Source organism: Lepus europaeus, chromosome 23 (assembly GCF_033115175.1).
Source record: "Lepus europaeus isolate LE1 chromosome 23, mLepTim1.pri, whole genome shotgun sequence".
Taxonomy (NCBI): Eukaryota; Metazoa; Chordata; class Mammalia; order Lagomorpha; family Leporidae; genus Lepus; species Lepus europaeus.
In genome coordinates, this window is record NC_084849.1 from 15,133,351 (window position 1) to 15,150,806 (window position 17,456).

At 53.4% G+C, this 17,456-nt stretch overlaps 1 protein-coding gene across 1 annotated transcript in view; it reads left to right on the forward strand.

Annotated features, from left to right (window-relative positions):
• CCDC60 (coiled-coil domain containing 60) overlaps window positions 1-17,456 on the forward strand; it is a 188,242-nt gene that overhangs the window by 108,522 nt on the left and 62,264 nt on the right. The window contains exons 4-5 of the mRNA XM_062182846.1: window positions 7,890-8,060; window positions 14,320-14,424. Of these exons, the coding sequence (XP_062038830.1) occupies window positions 7,890-8,060; window positions 14,320-14,424 (276 nt within the window). The remainder of the gene's footprint in view (window positions 1-7,889; window positions 8,061-14,319; window positions 14,425-17,456) is intronic.

Below are 17,456 nucleotides of genomic sequence, written 5' to 3' on the forward strand. Positions count from 1 at the left end.
AGGAGAGCAGAGGTTAATTCCCTGGCCCTTTAGCTTAATACGTCTCATTGCTTACATGATAGCCGAGCGTTTATCCTGCTACCACTATGCACAGTGCATCCCCAGACCTTTGTGAATTACTTCATAATGCAATTTACTAAATCCCAAAATAATCGCCGTCTAATTAGATGCCTCTTGCCATCACCCACAGAGGAGCAAACCTCCCAGGCTTGCCACTCGAACCGTGTGCCACTTGCCAGGCGACCACAGGGCTCACAGCCAAACCACCATCCCAGCTGTGCACCAAGCAAGGAAGCTGTTTGTGCTAGCTGTCGTTCATGGTGATGGTGATGATGGTGATGAGGAAGAGGAAGAAAACATCGAAGATGGACACGGTTTAACCTCCGTGTTCTAGGCCCTGTGCTAAGTGCCTCTCACATACGGGTTTCAACAGCATCATTAGGCTAGGTGTCCATTTATACAGATTCTACAATAAGGAAAGTGCATCTCCAGGAAGTCAGACACTCCAGGCCACTCACTCGCTGAGCGACAAGGAACTGATGGCCGGTTAAAACCAGAACAGACCATTGCCAAAACCATGCATTGCCCTTAGGCAGCGCTTTGGGATCCGGCTGCCCAGGCTTTAACGCCAGCCCAGGTTCCTGACCCTATAGTCAAAGCTTTGAGCCTTAGTTCCTTCGCTGGCAGATGGGATATGGTGGGGGTCCAGTGAGATCACGCACATGAAGTGCTGAGCTCAACCGTGGCTCTGCACCTCCCATCACGTCCTCCGACAGTGCCCATTTCCCGCCCACTGTGCCCCCTCCCCGGCCTGCCCAGCCCTCATTCCTCACCGGCTCACTCCTCCTGCCACCCAGTCGCCAGCTGTCTGTCCCAGTCACCCCCACTGGGGACCCCTCCACTGCTAATGCTCATGGAAGACTTTCCTGCTTCTCCATTCCGGGTTCTGTTCCCACGCACCTCTCCAGGCATCTTTTCCTAATCCATGTGTAGAGCCAGCTTCTCGCTACCCTGCCTAAAACCCTGAGAGGAGCTGACTGCTAAAGGCAAAGGTTGATTTTCACCCACGGTTTTATAGGCTCACAGTCCAAGATTGGACAGCCCCATTTGGCCTGGCCTCTGATGAGGGTGCCGGATGGTGGATCATGTGCATGGCAAGGGGGGGGTGGGTGGGTATCGCCTGGTGATTTTAAGATGTGGGGGGAGGGGGGAAGGGGGAGAGAGAGAGAGAGAGAGAGAGAAGCTGAGCCGAACTCAGCTTATGTACGCAATCCTCTTGCAAGAACTACCTCCCAAGGGCATGCCCAAATGACCTAAGAACCCTAGACTCACTGCCCAGACGTCGTAACTGTTTCAAGCCTCCAACCTTATCCCATCAACCATTAATGTTAATCTACTGACTGTTAATAAGAGACTTTGAGGCTCAAACATCTGTGTGAGTTAGGGGGCCAAGTCACATTCAAGCTATAGCACCACGGCCCATGATTCAGCCAAGGATGATGGCGTTTTAAATGTGTGAATCCTGACAGCTTGGGCAAGGGGGCGGGGAGGCCGATTGAGGATTGTCACTTGGAACTGTGTTCTGCTACACAGTGACAGAGCCCTGGAGTCACCACGGCTTAAACGAGATAAAGAGTCGCCTCCCTCAAATAAAGATTCGCCTCCTGAAGGGAGGTGGCCAGTACTGCTACAATAGTTCCATGGTCACCCAGCACCCAGAGTCCTTCCACGTTTTAATCCACAACCCTTAGTACTTTTTTTTCCATCCATAAGAACTCCTCATGATCATAAAAAAGGCTGCTGGATGGGCAATCCCGTAGGCAATCAGCACAGGGTTCAGGAAACAAAGAAGGAAGAGGGGGAACAGGTGCTAAAGGGCCTACACCACCCAGTTTTGTCAACTTCATTCAAAGACTTTTGCTAGAAACTTCTCTCAACCACTTCCACTCGGCCCTCATCAGCCCTCTAACCTACCTTCAGGGGCACCTGCCAGGGGTGGGGGGAGTATATATTTTGTTGTTATTTTGTTGAGTTTTTCATGTAGGCATATTGATACCCAAGATAATGTGGCCTGTTACAGAGAAAGCAAAAGAAATGGATCTTTGTTGCGACCTGGAAATTTCTTCTACTGGGCAAGAAGGGGAGAGGAAGGAAAAGAAACCCAATGCGTGCCAGCTGCCTGATCTTGGCCAGGCTTTGTCTTCAAGGAGCTGACAGTCTAGCAGGAATGGCAGGCAGGCAGACAGGCAGCAGCCAGAATGTGATGAGGGTGATAGTGGGGAGTACGCGGGCAGGCACGGGGAGCTGTGGGTGCATTTAGTTTAACCCAGAGCTGGGGGGATGGGAGGAGGGAGGAGTACAGACAGTTGACAGTGGGCAGCTTTTCTAACCCTTGAAGGAGGACTAGAAGTCAGCAGAGAGGCGATGGTGCTGCAGGGACAGAGCAAGGCACCTGCGACTTCCCAAGGTAGAGGAACAGAGCTCTGGCTGGGCTAGTGGTTCGAGGCCGAGCCCAGATCCTAGAGATCTGCTGCTCTGAGGAGGAGGAGTCTGGACTTCCTCCCGGGAACACTGGGAAGCAGGTGGAGGACTGGGGCGTGAGGAGCAGAGTGATGAGGTTTGCGTTTCAGAAAGAGCCTGGTGGAAGGAGAAAGACCAAGAGTAAAGGAAATAACAAGCGATGGTTCAGGCTAGGGAAGAAGGTGGGGTGACATTTACCAAGTAGAATCGACATCGTTTCATGATCCCTCAGTTTGGAAATGAAGGAGAGTAAGCAAACCGCAAGTAATATCTCCATTTCACAGCGGAAGCAAATTGGTTTATGCGTGATCTCTGAATTTCATGCCTTGGTCAAAGAAACATTCTACATCGTGGTTTTGTTCCAGCTCAAACAGTGGTCGGCAGACAGTGGGCGCCACTTGCCCACAGGCACCTCGCTAGGAAATGCTATGCAGGAGAAGCAGCCAAAGCACCCTCCTCTCCATTCAGAGTCAAGTTTCATCTTGGGACCAACAGGAGCCCTTCAAAGAGTTCTTCCCTTTGGGCTGAGTCATCCAGACACCTGACTGGGCAAATTCCCCCACGGTTGGGCATCACGACTAGCAACCGCTGGGCTGTGATTCAGTAAGAACGAGGTTGCAGGAAGCACTTAGAATATGTTTGCAATCAATTTGCTGTATACACAATATGCTACCCGCGCAATCTTTCGTGTATGTAGTTGACCTTTATCTCTGGCAATCTTGTCCTATAAAGAAGAGTGAAATCCTCCATTGCAAATCATTAGCGCTCAGGAAATGGCTTTAATTTGCATGCTGACAGAGATATTAACTCGGGGGATGGGGGTGGGTGGGAAATAATACAACACGTCCTTTTGTCTGAGAGGCAGTTCAGAAATCTGTGTTGTGACTACTGTTGACTGAAGTTCAATTACTGTAATAAATGTATTCCAAATTTCATCTCAATTGCATTTGCATTTTAATGAATGATTCTCACCTTCTTGTCAGTTTGGCAGCCAGGCTAGATTTATTAAGTTATTGTATAAACAGGGCATTCTAATGCAGGAATTTAAATGCAAAATATTTGCTCGGGCGCGTTTGAACTGGGGCTGCGAGTTATTAATTTGCCCACCCCGGAGGATCTGTGGATGACGACTCAGTTCCCTCCATCCCATCGTGCTCAGTTCTCTCTCTCTCTCTCTCCGCCTCTGGAATCCCTACGTCTGGGTGGGCTGACACAGCACGGTGCAAGGCAGCCGGGCTGAAGCGGGCTGGCCAAGGCGCCAGCCTTCCGCACGCTGGGGATTAGCCGGTTTATTTTGCTATTATTGGAAGACAGTAAAATTTGTTAAGTGGAAATTTCCCTTGTAAGCAATTCCCTTCTGCGAACGAGCAGGACATCTCCGAAATGGGCTCGCCAGGAGTGTTTGTTTGTCTTCATGTCATTCTGCCTTCCCAGTCCAAGCACATTCAGCTTTTATAGTCCCATATTTCTTGTAAGCAGAGACCAAAAAAAAGTGAAAGCCAGCTGGATGGAGAGCCATAACACCACTACAAGTTCTGAGGGTTTTTTTTTTTCCCCAAAGTACATCTGGGCTGTTGGTTTTTAACAAAGTTTTTTGGGGTGCTTTGCTGTAGTTCATCCCATGTGCCCCACACCCCATAATAGAAAGGTTGACCTTGAGTTCCTCTCCACACCTAGCGGGCTGCTTGCAAGGCCCCCGAGCACAGGGCTGGGACTGTCTGTCTCCAGTGAGCTTCAGCCCTGGGTGGGACCCCTGGGACGGAGTCTGGATGGGAGACTTGTTGCAAGCCCGGCGCCCTCCTGCCATACAGATCCGCCTAACGAGCTTCTCGGAGTCACTGATTGCTAGCAGGTGTCGTAATTTTGATCTCAAACTTGCAGCCAGGGGACTAGGCTTCTAAATAAAGCCAGTTGGAAGATTTCTGCTTGGGTTTTTTGTTTTTGTTTTTGTTTTTTTTCAAGGTGGGGAAAGCTGGCTAGCCCAGTGCGCATCAATCCGTATGTGATTCACCTGAGGATCCTGTTAAAACATGCAGGTTCAGCTTTAAGGAGTCTGGGGTAGGGCCCAAGATTCCGGGATTCTAACAAGCTCCCGGGTGCTCTGATGCAGCTGGGCCATGCCGGAGTAGCAGGAAGCTAGATGACGCCTGTTAAGGAGGAGATGCAAAGCTAGTGGAAGGCTGATACGTATGGTTGTCAGAAGTCTGGGAGGCCAGCTGTGTGGATAAAACTAATCCCCCAGAAAGGCCTCGAGCTCCCCGAGCCTATCAGGAAGTTGCTCAGAGGCTTATTCGGATCCACTAGCTACTTCTCAGGAGGAGCTATTAATTACATCACACTCCAGACTGTACCTCGATTTCTCAGTACTGTATGCTATCATGGCTGAGCTCCGACCGCCAACCTGTTCACGTCTCTGGGCTTGGAATGCAGTGTTCGCCCTTAATTCCATTGGCGTCCCTTTTGCTTCTCCATGGATGACGTATTCGTCACCGAGACGCGTCGTAACAAGCTGCCCTCCACCCCGACTCAATGGTTTGCTGTCTATAGTTCTTTCGTGTTCACGTGCGCGTAGGCTGCCTTAGCGGTTGGCTGCTCAGGGCATGGGTTGTTCGGTGCAGAAAGATCGGTTCTGTGCCTCTGTCACCCTCCAGGGTCCTGTGAGTTTTGATGAGCGTGGTTCTTCTCGCGGATCCAACCGGGAAGGCTCAGCTCACGCATGCGTTAACATCCCCTCAACCAAAGAAATCTCCTGGTCAAGTTCAAAGTCAGGGGCACTGGGTGATGGCGCCCATGCCTGAATGTGGGGGATGGGGAAGGGAGGGCGTCCTCGCACAGGAACCACCTAATGATGTCCTGGACTGTGTACCGCAAAGTCTGGTGGGGGAAAGTGAGCCCCCTCATTCTGTCTGTGGGCCAGAGAGGGACTCTGCACACCAGCCAGCCCTGAGGCTCAGGAACCCGAAGCGGTAAAGATTCCTATTGGGTGTACTTATGCTCGGAGCAGGCAGGTGTGGAAAGAGAGAGAGAGAGAGAGATGCTGGAATCGTCCCTGCTTTGCCGCTTCCCAGCTGTTATGACCTTCCGCACTGACTTAACCCTTTCCCCCTGTTTGCTCATTCCAGAGCTGACAGTCCCAACAGCAGCTCCCTGTGACTGAGGCCTGTGCACTGGGCACTCTACTAAGCTCTTGGTACCCGCCATCCCAGGGAGTCCTCCCAACAGCGCTTTGAGGCAGGGACTAACTTTTCCCCTATGTGAAAATGAAGACGCTGTGGGTCAGAGCGGATCACAGTCTGTCTGATGGCGCAAAGGAGCCTAGAGCGGGGCCGAGAGCTACGTCAGGCACCGGAAGTCCATTTCTGCGTGTTCTCACTTCTCCCTGGAAGCAGATAAGTCTGTCCCACAGAGGTTGATGGTAGAACCAAGCTCAGCAGAGGCCGGCGAGAGTAGGGCTGGAGAGACCATGGGTGCCTAACAGGGAGGAGGAATAACTCCTAAGGTGCTTGTGGGGTGACTTCAGTTGGCCACAGCTAACTGCCCACTACAGAGCAGCTGATAGAGGATTCTGAATGTTCCCAGCACAAAGAGATGAGGAGCAACTGCGGCAGCGGAGGTGGCCATCGCCCTAATGGACTCCCAGTACCGCACATGCATGCAGAGAGACGTCACACTGTACCCCATGGCTGTGTGCGCTTGTTCCGCATCAATTCAAATGAAAAATGGGGAAAGGTCTGTACACCTGTCCCAGAGCCTAACAAAGACCACTGCACACGTGCCCCTCGGGTCCCAAGGCACCTGGACTTCCGGCCCCACAGAGCCCTGCATCTCCCAATGCCCTCGACTTTGAACTTGACCAGGTAATCGTCGGGCGGCACTGAGCCCCCGTCACTCATGGGCACGCACACGGACTCCTGTACAGAGAACACAGGTCCCCTTAAAAAGAAACTCACACCCCCTCCCGTGCCTCTGCTGAGAGGGAGTTGTACTGGGTGGAGGAAGCCTCCCAGTTTGTGATCTGCCCCTCCCCGCCACCAGCCTGCACAGTAATTATCTCACTTCCCATCGTTCCCCAAGATGTTAGCCCAGGGAGTTCCTCAACGGGCAAAGCAGTAAGCAGGAGGCCCCGGGTGAGTGGATTTAAAGGCAAAAACTGCTCTTCCTTGCAAAACAGCTCCCTTCGCACAAATAGGCTGGTAATCAGCAATAATGATGAAGACGACGTAGGGAACATACAGGGCATTACGTGGGAATTTGCTAAAATATCAAGCATCCGTCAGTGGGCCTGTGTGGTACCGGGGGAGAGTTCCAGACTCGCTGGGTGAACAGCCCAGGGACCCGAGTTCCCGGAATAGACCCACGTGTCTGACCCGGAGACCCAGATCCTCCCCAGCCCCGTGCACCCGGCAGGCAGATCTAGCGACCGGAGGTCTCGGCTGAAGAGAGGCTGAAATTCCACTGTAAAGCCAGCTTGCCAGCTTCCCCAGACGGCCCAGCGTCAACTCCCCCGCGCCCTGTCTGCGGAATTCATCGGTAAGACAGGCAGGCAACCAGCACTCCGTCTGCATCGGGGCGCCTTGCAGACGGGGCTCTGCACGGCCAACTCCCTGTACAGATCTCTAAGAGAACAATGTGCTCCCTAATCTCAGCACCCGGGATAGCTCGGCAGCTCCAGAACAGCTTTTTAAAACATCCTGTGGCCATTGGGAATCACCTGAGGGTCGGATTGCCTTCTTTGCTTTGGCCACCAGTGATGCTCTGGGCCAAATTTGTGTGCTAGCTCAGGTAACACAGATTTTGATACTTGTCTTATCTTATTTTGTTTTCTTGTTTTTCCTGTCTCCCACCTCTCTCTCTCTCTCTCTCTCTCTCTCCCTCTCCCCCTCCCTCCCTTTTCCGCTAATCTTTTTTTTGGAATAAGGTCATCAGTAAGCCAAAAACAAGCAAACAAATTCTTATCAATGTTTTACTACAAAAATAACCAAAAGGGAGGACTAAGACTCCATTGAGGATGTGTTTGCCTGTTTGACCCCAGTGTCTCACACAGGACTTGACACAGAACGCGTGCCCAACACAGAACTCGCAAGCAGTGGTCTGATCCTGTGTGGTGTGCCCATTGACTCTCAGGGTGCTGGCAGGCAGCGCGTGCCCCTCAGTATTTGCCGACGATAGGATGATGGGGTGATGATGGCACAGAGGGGCCGAGTGACTCTTCCAGGGTCTCCGTTAAAGGAAGTGGATCCAGAACTTAAGCAAAGTCCATCTGACTTTGGGAAAGGTTCCCGCCCCGCAGAGGCGGCACGTCCCAAGACTCACCTTTGTTAGCTGCTTTTAAACGCCCCGCCTCCCTCTCTCTCCCCACCCGCCTCCAGTTTCCTGATCCAGGCCGTGAAGATAGGCCGTGGGTATTTTACCATCCTGAGGGAGGAGACGGCCATGAAGAAGAGGCAGCAGCAGCTTCAGAGACTGCAGGAGGAAGAAAGAAACAAGTTCCAGCCCGCCAAAAAGGTCTCAGAAATCCTCTACGGGGACTCCCTGCTGGTGTAAGTGCGTGGGGCGGCTGTGGCGCCAAGCACCCTGGGAAGGACCCTGGGCAAAGAGCCCTGCCCGGCCGGGTGGGGGCGGCAGCCGCTCTCCTGGGGCAGGGGCCCTTTCTCAGCCTCCACGCCTTCCTCACCAACCTCACCTCTGATAGTTGGCAGAAAATCTCCTGGAAATGTCTGTCCTCCTCCCCGCGCTCGGGGCTGGTCCCCACATGTACTTCTGACTTGCACCTTCCTAGACTTCTCCCGTGCTGTTCCTTGGGCTATGAAGTGCCCTTCCCTACATTCTCTCTTTCTCTTCCAACTAAAGTTCTTTTTTTTTTTTTTAATTGAAAGAGTTACAGAGAGAGAGAGAGAGAGATCTTCCAACCGCTGGTTTACTCCCCAGCTGGCTGCAACAGCTAGCCCTGGGCTAAGCGGAAGCCAGGAGCTTCATCCAAGTCTCCCATGTGGGTGCAGAGGTTCAGGGACTTGGGCCATCTTCCACTGCTTCCCTAGGTACATTAGCAGGGAGCTGGATCTGAAGTGGAGCAGCCTGGACTTGAACCGATGCCCATATGAGATGCAGGCAGCAGCTTTACCTGCCACGCCACAGCGCTGCCCATTTCCCCCGCCCCCACTAAAGTTCTCATCGTTAAACACCCAGCTTGGATGCTGCCCTTGGCAGACACTTCCCGGGTTTCACCCCAACTGTCTCCTGGACACATTTGTACCCTAGGTTCCCATGACGTCTGTTGGTAGTCGAGTTTGCCCGATCACACGTCAACACCTCTGTTCTAAGCCCAGGCCAGCGTCTGCACAAAGCAAGTGCACCTACAGCGTGTGTCGGCCTCTTTTGGCAAAGGAACTGTGATTGGGGAACTCCATCAACAGACTTCCGCTGTGAAATGTTCTCGGCAAATAATCGTAATCATAATCTTAACCGTAATCCAGATTGAGCATCTCCAGTCCACAGATCCCAAAAACTCCCAAATCTGAAACTTTGCGAGTGCTCACGTGACATCACAAGTGGGAAATTGCACACCTGACCTCAGTACAATAGGCTGGGACACAATAAAAATAATTAGAGAATTACCTCCAGATGATGTTATAGAGTAGCTATGAACCCCAAGTGAATTTTGTGCTTAGATTTAAGTCTCATCCCTAAGATATATCATTATGTATAAGCACATATTTCAAAGCCCCCCAAAATCCCAAATCTGAAACACTCTGGTCCCCAGCGCTTCCAATGAACGATATCTGACCTGTAATGAGAACACCCAGGGCTGGCCTTTGGTACAGCGAGTTAAGCCCCCACTGGAACTCCTGTGTCCCACACTGGAGCAGCAGTTCAGGCCCCAGCTGCTCCACTTCCCACCCAGCTTCCTGCGAATGCGCCTGGGAGAGAAGCAGATGATGGCCCAAGTCCTTGGGCCCCTGCCACCCATGGGGGAGACCCAGATGGAGTTCCAGGTTCTTGTCTTTGGCCTGGCCCAGCCACAGACATTGCAGCCGTTTGGGGAGTGAACCAGCAGGTGGAAGATCCTTCTCCCTCTGTCTCTCCCTCTAATTCCACCTTTCAAATAAACAAGATAAATTTCTTTAAAGGTAGATAGCAACCATAACAATCAAAGTAGTGCTGATAATGAGAGTTTGCTGAGTGCTTTACGCACATTTGCTCATCTAAACTCCCAATCATTGCTGTGAGAGAGGAGCTTGTTAGCGCTATTTGAAGGATTTAGGAATGAGACTTAGAGATGTTCTCTCGTTTCTCCCAGAGTTGTTCATTACAAAGCACCCCTGAGTGTGAAACTCGGGGGTGCCAGAACTCCATGGACTGTGCCGTGTGGCGTGACCCAAATCCGGGGACACTTGGCTTGTGCAGACTGAGTCACGCACACCCCCAGATGCACGGGAGGTGCTGCAGGAGGCAGGGAACGGCAGAAGTGGCTGCCTCGTCGCCATGACGGTGATGGAGCAGCCGCCCCGAGCCCAGCTGCCCGCTAGAATCACCCAGAGAGTTTTGTTAGAACAGCGATGGCCAGGCCACGTCCCCGGCCAGGTACTCCATGCTCTGAGCGGCGTCGCGTGTCCGTGGTATTTCCTGAAGTTCGCCAAGGCAGTCCCAATGTGAAGTGTGTTTGAGTGCCGGTGTGTGGGACGGCCATGGCCGAGTTGCCTGTGCAAGTGGACCTGGAAGCCACGGGAGAGACCCCCTCTTCTCTCTCCTATCCCCCAAGTTCTGTAGGCGAAGACAAAACCTGGAAAGAATCTCCCGAGTTGTGACTTCTTTTTGTTATTATTTCCTGTTTATTTGAGAGAGAGAGAGAGAGAGATCTCCCGTCTGCTGGTTCAGTGCCCAAATGCCCACAAAAGCCCAGACTATGCAGGGGCCAAAGCCAGGAGCCAGAGACACGATGCAGGTGTGGCACAGTGACGGGCAGGAGCCCAAGTGCTTGAGCCATCATCTGCTGCCCCCCAGGGCCCACGCTGGCAGGAAGCTGGAGTTGGGAGCCAGGAATCAAATCCAGGCGCTCCGCTCTGGAACACAGGTGTCCTAATTGCTAGGCTCCTCAGTTGTGACTTCTGAGCAGGATCAGTAACTCCAAGTGGGAGCTGATTGGCTTTAAAAAAGCAGGTGTGGTTAGAAGGCTTTATAAGGCTGAGCAGGACTGCGTGCACCTGTGGTCCCGGCTGCTCGGGAGGCAGAGGGCGATGGCTCACCCTCAGAGGCGGCCCAGGTTGTAACACACCAAGCCGCTCAGCCGTGCACACCAAGACTCCTGGGAGCTGGGACCACCCTGTGCACCAGGCCCAGGGAGGAGGGAGCCAGCCCAGGTCGGGAACAGGCAGGTCAAGCTCCCACGCTCACCAGAAGACCCACACCTCTCAGCCCAGCCGGCACGTTTGGTTTGGAAGACCAAAGTGGGAAAAATCGCAAGGTGAGTGCGACTGTGTTGTCTTATGCCACATAAAGTCAAGAGCTTTATTTTCAGAGTCTGAACCAGTGAAATGTCCCCATCAGAGCTGGAAGGGGTGTGTGTGATACAGAGAAGGCCACCCAGCGAGCCAGGAGACCCCTACTCCTCCCACGCGGGGCCGAGAGCTCAGGGCAAGGGGCACCTTCCGGCCTGACCCTAACAGCGCTCGGCGCATCTCCCACTCCTAGGGGTGCCGTCACACGGGCAGCCTTCCCCCGGAACAAAGCAAAGAAGCAGATTTACATGGCTCCCACTTTGCAGGAGCTGTGCTCAGGTGAACGGGCTGGACCAACACGCGCCGAGGCAGGGGGGCCTCCGTGAAAAGCTCTCGTGCCTTTTAAGTGGTTCAGGTGTAAGGAATGTTCCCTCTCGCCTGAGTGCAGCTTCTAATCCATGGTCCTAGAATCCAGCTCTCCCCGAGCCGAGCTGAGTTCCCGCGTGCGAGACGTTTATTCAAAGCTTAGTATGTTTAAATCTGCCTGAGATCGTCTCTCTGGTAGACGGGTCTGGTGCTCTCCTTGGGTAGGTTCTACGAGTTGTACAACACTGGTCATTAAGATAAAACCAGAGGCCATCCCTGCAACGTAGCCATCAGAGGCCGGGATGGACACTGGCAGAGAGCAGGAGATGGTCGAGGCCAAGCCCCATGGCTGGTCAAGACTTGGATTCGAGTCCTGACATCCCTGTGTAGCTCTGGACAAGTCCCCGTGCATCTAGTTGAACAGCACCAAACTCCCAGGTGCGTGACTGCGGATTAAATGAAGCGATGCTGAGCCCGGATCCCAGGCTGTAAGTCAGGCTCCACGGCTGTTCGCTCTCACCATGCAGTAAACGAAGTTTGATCTCTCGGAGCCTCGATTAGCTAAAAGCCTTCATTTTAAGGCTAAAAACATTCATGTCCATGAAGGCCAGCAAGCGTCCCCCACCCGAGGGCTGTGCCTCTACAGATCTCATTCTAATCGCGAAAGTATCAAAGCTACAAGTGTTCATTTATAAATATCTTTTTTTTTTTTAAGTAAAAACAGAGTATTTGATCTTCTGCGTTATAAGAGCAAAAGAGATTTTTTTTTTTCTCCTTTGGATCTGAGACCAAGGAGTAAGTCCTTTCAGACAAAAGTCTGACAAACTGTACAGAGAAAAAAGAGCCGGGCGTGTCCCCAGAGGTTCCTGCCTGCAAGCCGTCTCTCCCCCTGGGCTCCGTGACCTCATTTCTCAGCTGCAGATTCAGCTGAAAAGGTGAAAAAAGGAAGCCACGGGTAGAATTTGTTTTATTATTGTGGCTGAGAGAAGACATAAAACCCGAGATTAAGGAGTGTAAAAGCTGGGTTAACTCTTGCATATTCTAAACCGCTGGGAGAGAAGGTTGAGCCAGCAAGATAAGGCACTGGGATGTATTTATTTGCTTCTGGTTTTTGTTTTTTTTTTTTTGGGGGGGGGGGTGGGGGGCAGTGGGTTTGAATAGAGTCAGTAAAAAATGGAAATTGGCCCCTGGATTCTGACCCCAGCTTTGTGTTAAGTCTGTGACCCCAGGGTTGTCCTTAAATTCCAAGAGGAAGGAAAATTCTTGTGTCCCAGCATCACTCCTGTGGCTGGCCGCCCCCACACCACGCCAGAGTGATCTCTGCAAACCAGAACGTGCTCCCAGCTGTACACCCTTAATGGCATCCCATTCCTCACCAGAGTAAAGCAGAACCTGAGCAGGGCTTACAAGGCCCTGGTGGACTGAGCCCTTGGCTTGCCCAGCCCCCGACCCCAGTCACACTCCCTTAGCACAGTGGAGCTTGGCTCCCTCCCCCTGAGGGCCCCCTCCAAGGATGCTGCCAGCTTCCTCACAGCATGGAGTCCCTGACAGTCCCTGGAGCCCAGGCCACTTCTAGAACATCCCACCACATCAGCCAGTCACAGAGCCAAGATCCTAGGGGAAATGGATGTAGACCAAACTCCCTGTTAGAGGTTGTGTGTGCACCATGTGCTCTCCCGCTGAGCACCTACCCCTCCCCACCCCACCCCCAGGTCCTGTGTTTGAGCTGGCCGTCTCCCCAACTACCGACAGTGGAGGGGCAGGTGCAGCCCGGTCATTGCCACTTCTGCAGCCCCCAGGAGAAGGAGATGTTCAGTCACTATGGGTGGGGAGGAGTGAACCAGGGAAGCCGTCAGTGATTCCACCCACGAAAGTGCTTAGGCTGGGACTCGGGGGCTATAGGGACCAGTAAACAGGCAGGGAGCGGGGGTTGGTCACGGAGGAGGGGAGTGAGGATCCAGGCACACGTGGACCCGGAGCAGCCCGTGGAAGTCGAGCCTTGTGCCAAGCTGGCGAGTGAGCGCCAGTCCTCAGCTCTGGCCGACCGCCACCGGTGGGAACGCAGGGCCCAGGGTGGCCAGAGCCTTGAAGCTTTTCTAGCTCTATGTGGAATCTCTCAACTCAAACATGTAAGGAGCTGGAGCCATGGCAGGTAGAGCGGCCACCTGTGACGCTGGCAGCACATATGGGCGCCAGCTCATGTCCCGGCTGCTCCACTTCCTATTCAACTCCCTGCTGATAGCCTGGGAGAGCAGTGGAAGATGGCCCAGGTGCTTGGGTCCTGGCCACCCGCATGGGAGATCCAGATGAAGCTCCTAGCTTGAACTTGAGTGTTGCAGCCACTTGGGGAGTAAACCTGCAGATGGAAGATCTCACTTTCTTTCTCTAACTCTTTCAAATAAATAAATCTTTACATACACACACATATATATATAATCAGTTGATCCAATTGTAGGCACACACAGTAGGCTAATTAAAACATGGCTGAATTGGGCCTTGGATAATATATATAATATATATATATATAATATGTATATAATTATATTATCCATACACACATACACCCTATGATCCAGGCATGCAAAAACCAAAAAAAGAAACCATTTTGTATAACTGAAATGACTTGGTTCATGCTGGTCATGAAAAACCACTTAAATGTGGTACTCAGTTGCTATCTCTATTACACAGGCGAGAAGAACTCTCGTCTGGCTCTTTAAGAAAGCATGCCTAACCCCTGGGGTGCTGTGCTGGTGCCCCCCATGATCCACCTGCTGATCTTTGATCTTGTCTACTCCCTTCACCCCTCCCGCAGAACACACGCTACAGGGTTTTTCCTACACTGTCTTCACCAACTGCACAGAGAACCCTCCTCGCTCAGCTGGGCACGTTGCCTGGCAGGTGTTCGTAGGATCCACCAAATAAGCTGTGGCCAGAAAAGAATGTATTGGCAGCGGCCACGGTCGTTCACCCTGGGTCTGTGTTTCTGCTTTGCCTTCAGCACCCACGAAGAGAAGTTTAAGAAACTGGGGACCAGAGCTATACTTCGCCCGTTCACCCCCGTCCACAGCTGTATCCTCTCCTCCTGGCTGCCGGAGGCTCACATGTGAGTAGTCTTCCCCGCCCGTCCGTTTGCCTGGCTGGCTCGGGACTGCAGCCAAGCTGGAAAGACTATAAGCCAACATGGCGGGAGCCACCGAGCTCCTCCATCCTTTCAAAAGCGGACATGAAGCCTGGGGCCAGCAAAGCTATTCAGCCACTGGACACAGTGGCTCAGAGCTAAGTGGCAAATCAGCTGGAATTGAGTTGTTCCATCTTCTACCAAGCCAGACGCTCTAATGTCAGATAGTTTGCAGAGCCTGGGAAGATCCGTCTGCAGCCCTCGCTGAGTGTGTTCGAGAACATCTCGGCTACAGCTCTGGGGGCGGGACTTCCTCCCCCGGCTCAAGGAGCCGTTCCCCAGTGAGGTCCCTGGAGTCTCCAGCCCACAGTGTGAGCTCACCGACGCGTGGTCTCACACCATCACCACTCACTTGTCTTCTCACCACTTGGCATCCTGCTCCCCTTGTATCTATCCCAAAGAATGCCAAGCCCCACGTTGCATTAGCGCTTTGCAACTAACAGATTTCAGGCACAGAGATACAGGCTTTAGGCTCTAGGGCAGAGTTGATCAAGCTCAGGATCAACAGTTCTTTCCCACGGAGGGCTGCCCTGTGTATTGTGGATGTTTAGCAACACCCATGGCCTCTACCGTCCCATGCCACCAGCCCAGCTGCCTGGACCCAGCTGTGTTAGCTGTGGACAGGGCCATAGATGCCCTGGGAGCAGAAGTACACACTCCAATATGGAGCGCCCACGTTGCTCGCACTGCTTTAAGGCAATGCATTCTTTTGAGAATAATTCCCAGTGCAGTGCCTGTGTTCAGCACCCAGCTCCGGCTCCCAGGTCCCCTGTCCTGCTAAGGCAGACTCCAGGAGTGTGAGTGGTGATGGCTCAAGTAGTTGGGTTCCTGCCACACTCTTGGGAGACCCGGATGGAGTTCCTGGCTTCTGGCTTTGGCCCCACTGACTGTCACAGGCATCTGAGGAGTGAACCAGCGGGTAGTTTCTGTATGTCCGTTTGTCTCCTCTCTCTCCATCTCAAATGATTTGTTTAAAAAAATAGGCTTTGTGGCCGGCGCCGCGGCTCACTAGGCTAATCCTCCACCTGCGGCACCGGCACCCCGGGTTCTAGTCCCGGTTGGGGTGCCGAGTAGTAGTCCTGGTTGCTCCTCTTCCAGTCCAGCTCTCTGCTGTGGCCCAGGGAAGGTAGTGGAGGATGGCCCAAGTGCTTGGGCCCTGCACCCGCATAGGAGACCAGGAGAAAGCACCTGGCTCCTGGCTTCAGATTGGTGTAGCACACCAGCCATAGCGGCCATTTGGGGGGTGAACCAATGGAAGGAAGACCTTTCTCTCTGTCTCTCTCACTGTCTAACTCTGCCTGTCAAAAAAAAAAAAAATAGGCTTTGCAATTTCTTATAACGTCCCCTGGAAGCACACAGTGCTGCCCAGCCCCGTCGTGGACACGCCCTCGGAAACCAGGGCGCACTCGCTGGCGTTCAGATCGTCTGGGGTGGGAGGAGCAGACACCTGGGGAAGTGCACACTCCTGAGCCTCCCCTGTTCACCTGGCTGAGCACACGGAGGCCTGGGTCAGCTCTGCAGTGAGCACAGACAGCTTCTTGTCTGTCTCCCCTCACTGCCCTGGGAGGAGGCGGAAGTCCTGACCTTCTGACTGCTCTATCAGGCTTGTTGGAGGGGTCGTCGCCATGGTATTGTTTGTCATGCCCTAGACCCAGGCTTAGCAAACGTTGCCTTCAAGGGCCATGCAGGAAGTCCTCTAAGCTTTGCAGACCAGTTGTACTCCCTTTGCGTCTACTTAAGTTTGCCATTATAGCCTGGGCTCTACCGTGAGGGATTGTATGCCCTGTGTTCCAATAAAGGGTTATTTACAAAGACCCAGGCTGTTGGAAAGCTCGGGTTGCATTGGATGGCTGGTCAGGAGCCTATGGCTGTGTCACAGGTCCCCTCAGCCTGGGGCGGTGCAGGATAGCCACACAGCATGATCTGCTAATCTACAGGTTGGCTGGTTGGGCCAGCTCCATGACCCTGAATGGGTTTGTTAGGTGTGGGCACCAGCTGATGGCTGTGCTGCAGGTTGGCTGTCCCAGGATGGTCTCGCCCACGAGTGAGTGGTTGCTCGTTCGGTTGGCTGAGTGACCGGTGGTGACTAGGATAACAGGGCTGGCTCTGGCATTGAGCAGGCCAGCCCAGGCCTGTTCCCATGGCAGTGAGTGACCACTGCAAGAACAGGCGCCTCCCAGAGCTTGAGCTAGGAAGGACGCGGTGGCCCTTCCCGCACACTCTGTTGGCTCAGCAAGCCCCGGGCCAGGGATGGAGAAAGGGCTTCCCCTCCTGCAGGGGAAAAGGGGCAAAGTCACAATGAAAAGTGTGCACAGCAGGTGGCCCCGGGGAACAGGTGCTGTCTCATTGGTCTCCTGCTGGGGCAGCTCTCGGGGTCCGTGGTCACCACCAGCCACCCATGTGGCTCAGAGCCCACTCGGCCTCCTTCAGCCCCGGTGGCTCAGGTCCCACGCTGGCTGAGAGTTCTGGTGTTGGCACCAGTCCATCCAGGGGGAGACCCCACGTTGAGCTGTTCACCGTCGTCCCCCAACACACACACAGCCTTTTGTGAGTGTGGACAAAAGCAGTGTCTGCAACCCCACCCCCACCCTCACCCCATCCAGAGTTGCCCTTGGCCAGCAGCTTGGGGGGCTGGAAACAACCTTGCAAATGTTCTCTGACTTCCCTTAGCAAAAGGAGGAGTGCTGTCTCCTTCCAGGAACGCCTCTGCCCACTGCCCCTCTGGTGGGCGCAGCAGGCAGGCATGTCCACAGAGCGGGCTGTGCAGCTGCGTGACCGCAGGTGTCCACCCAGACTCCCGAGTTCAGGGCTTTCAGGAGCAGGCGCTGTGCCTCCCTGTCCTGTTTTTCTGCCTGCTACTCCCGGCCTCTAAGAAAGGAAACGCTTTCTTTGTAACTTGGTAAAAGGCCTGACACGGGCTCCTCGTGAGAAAGAGCCGATTCCCATCGAAGCACGCT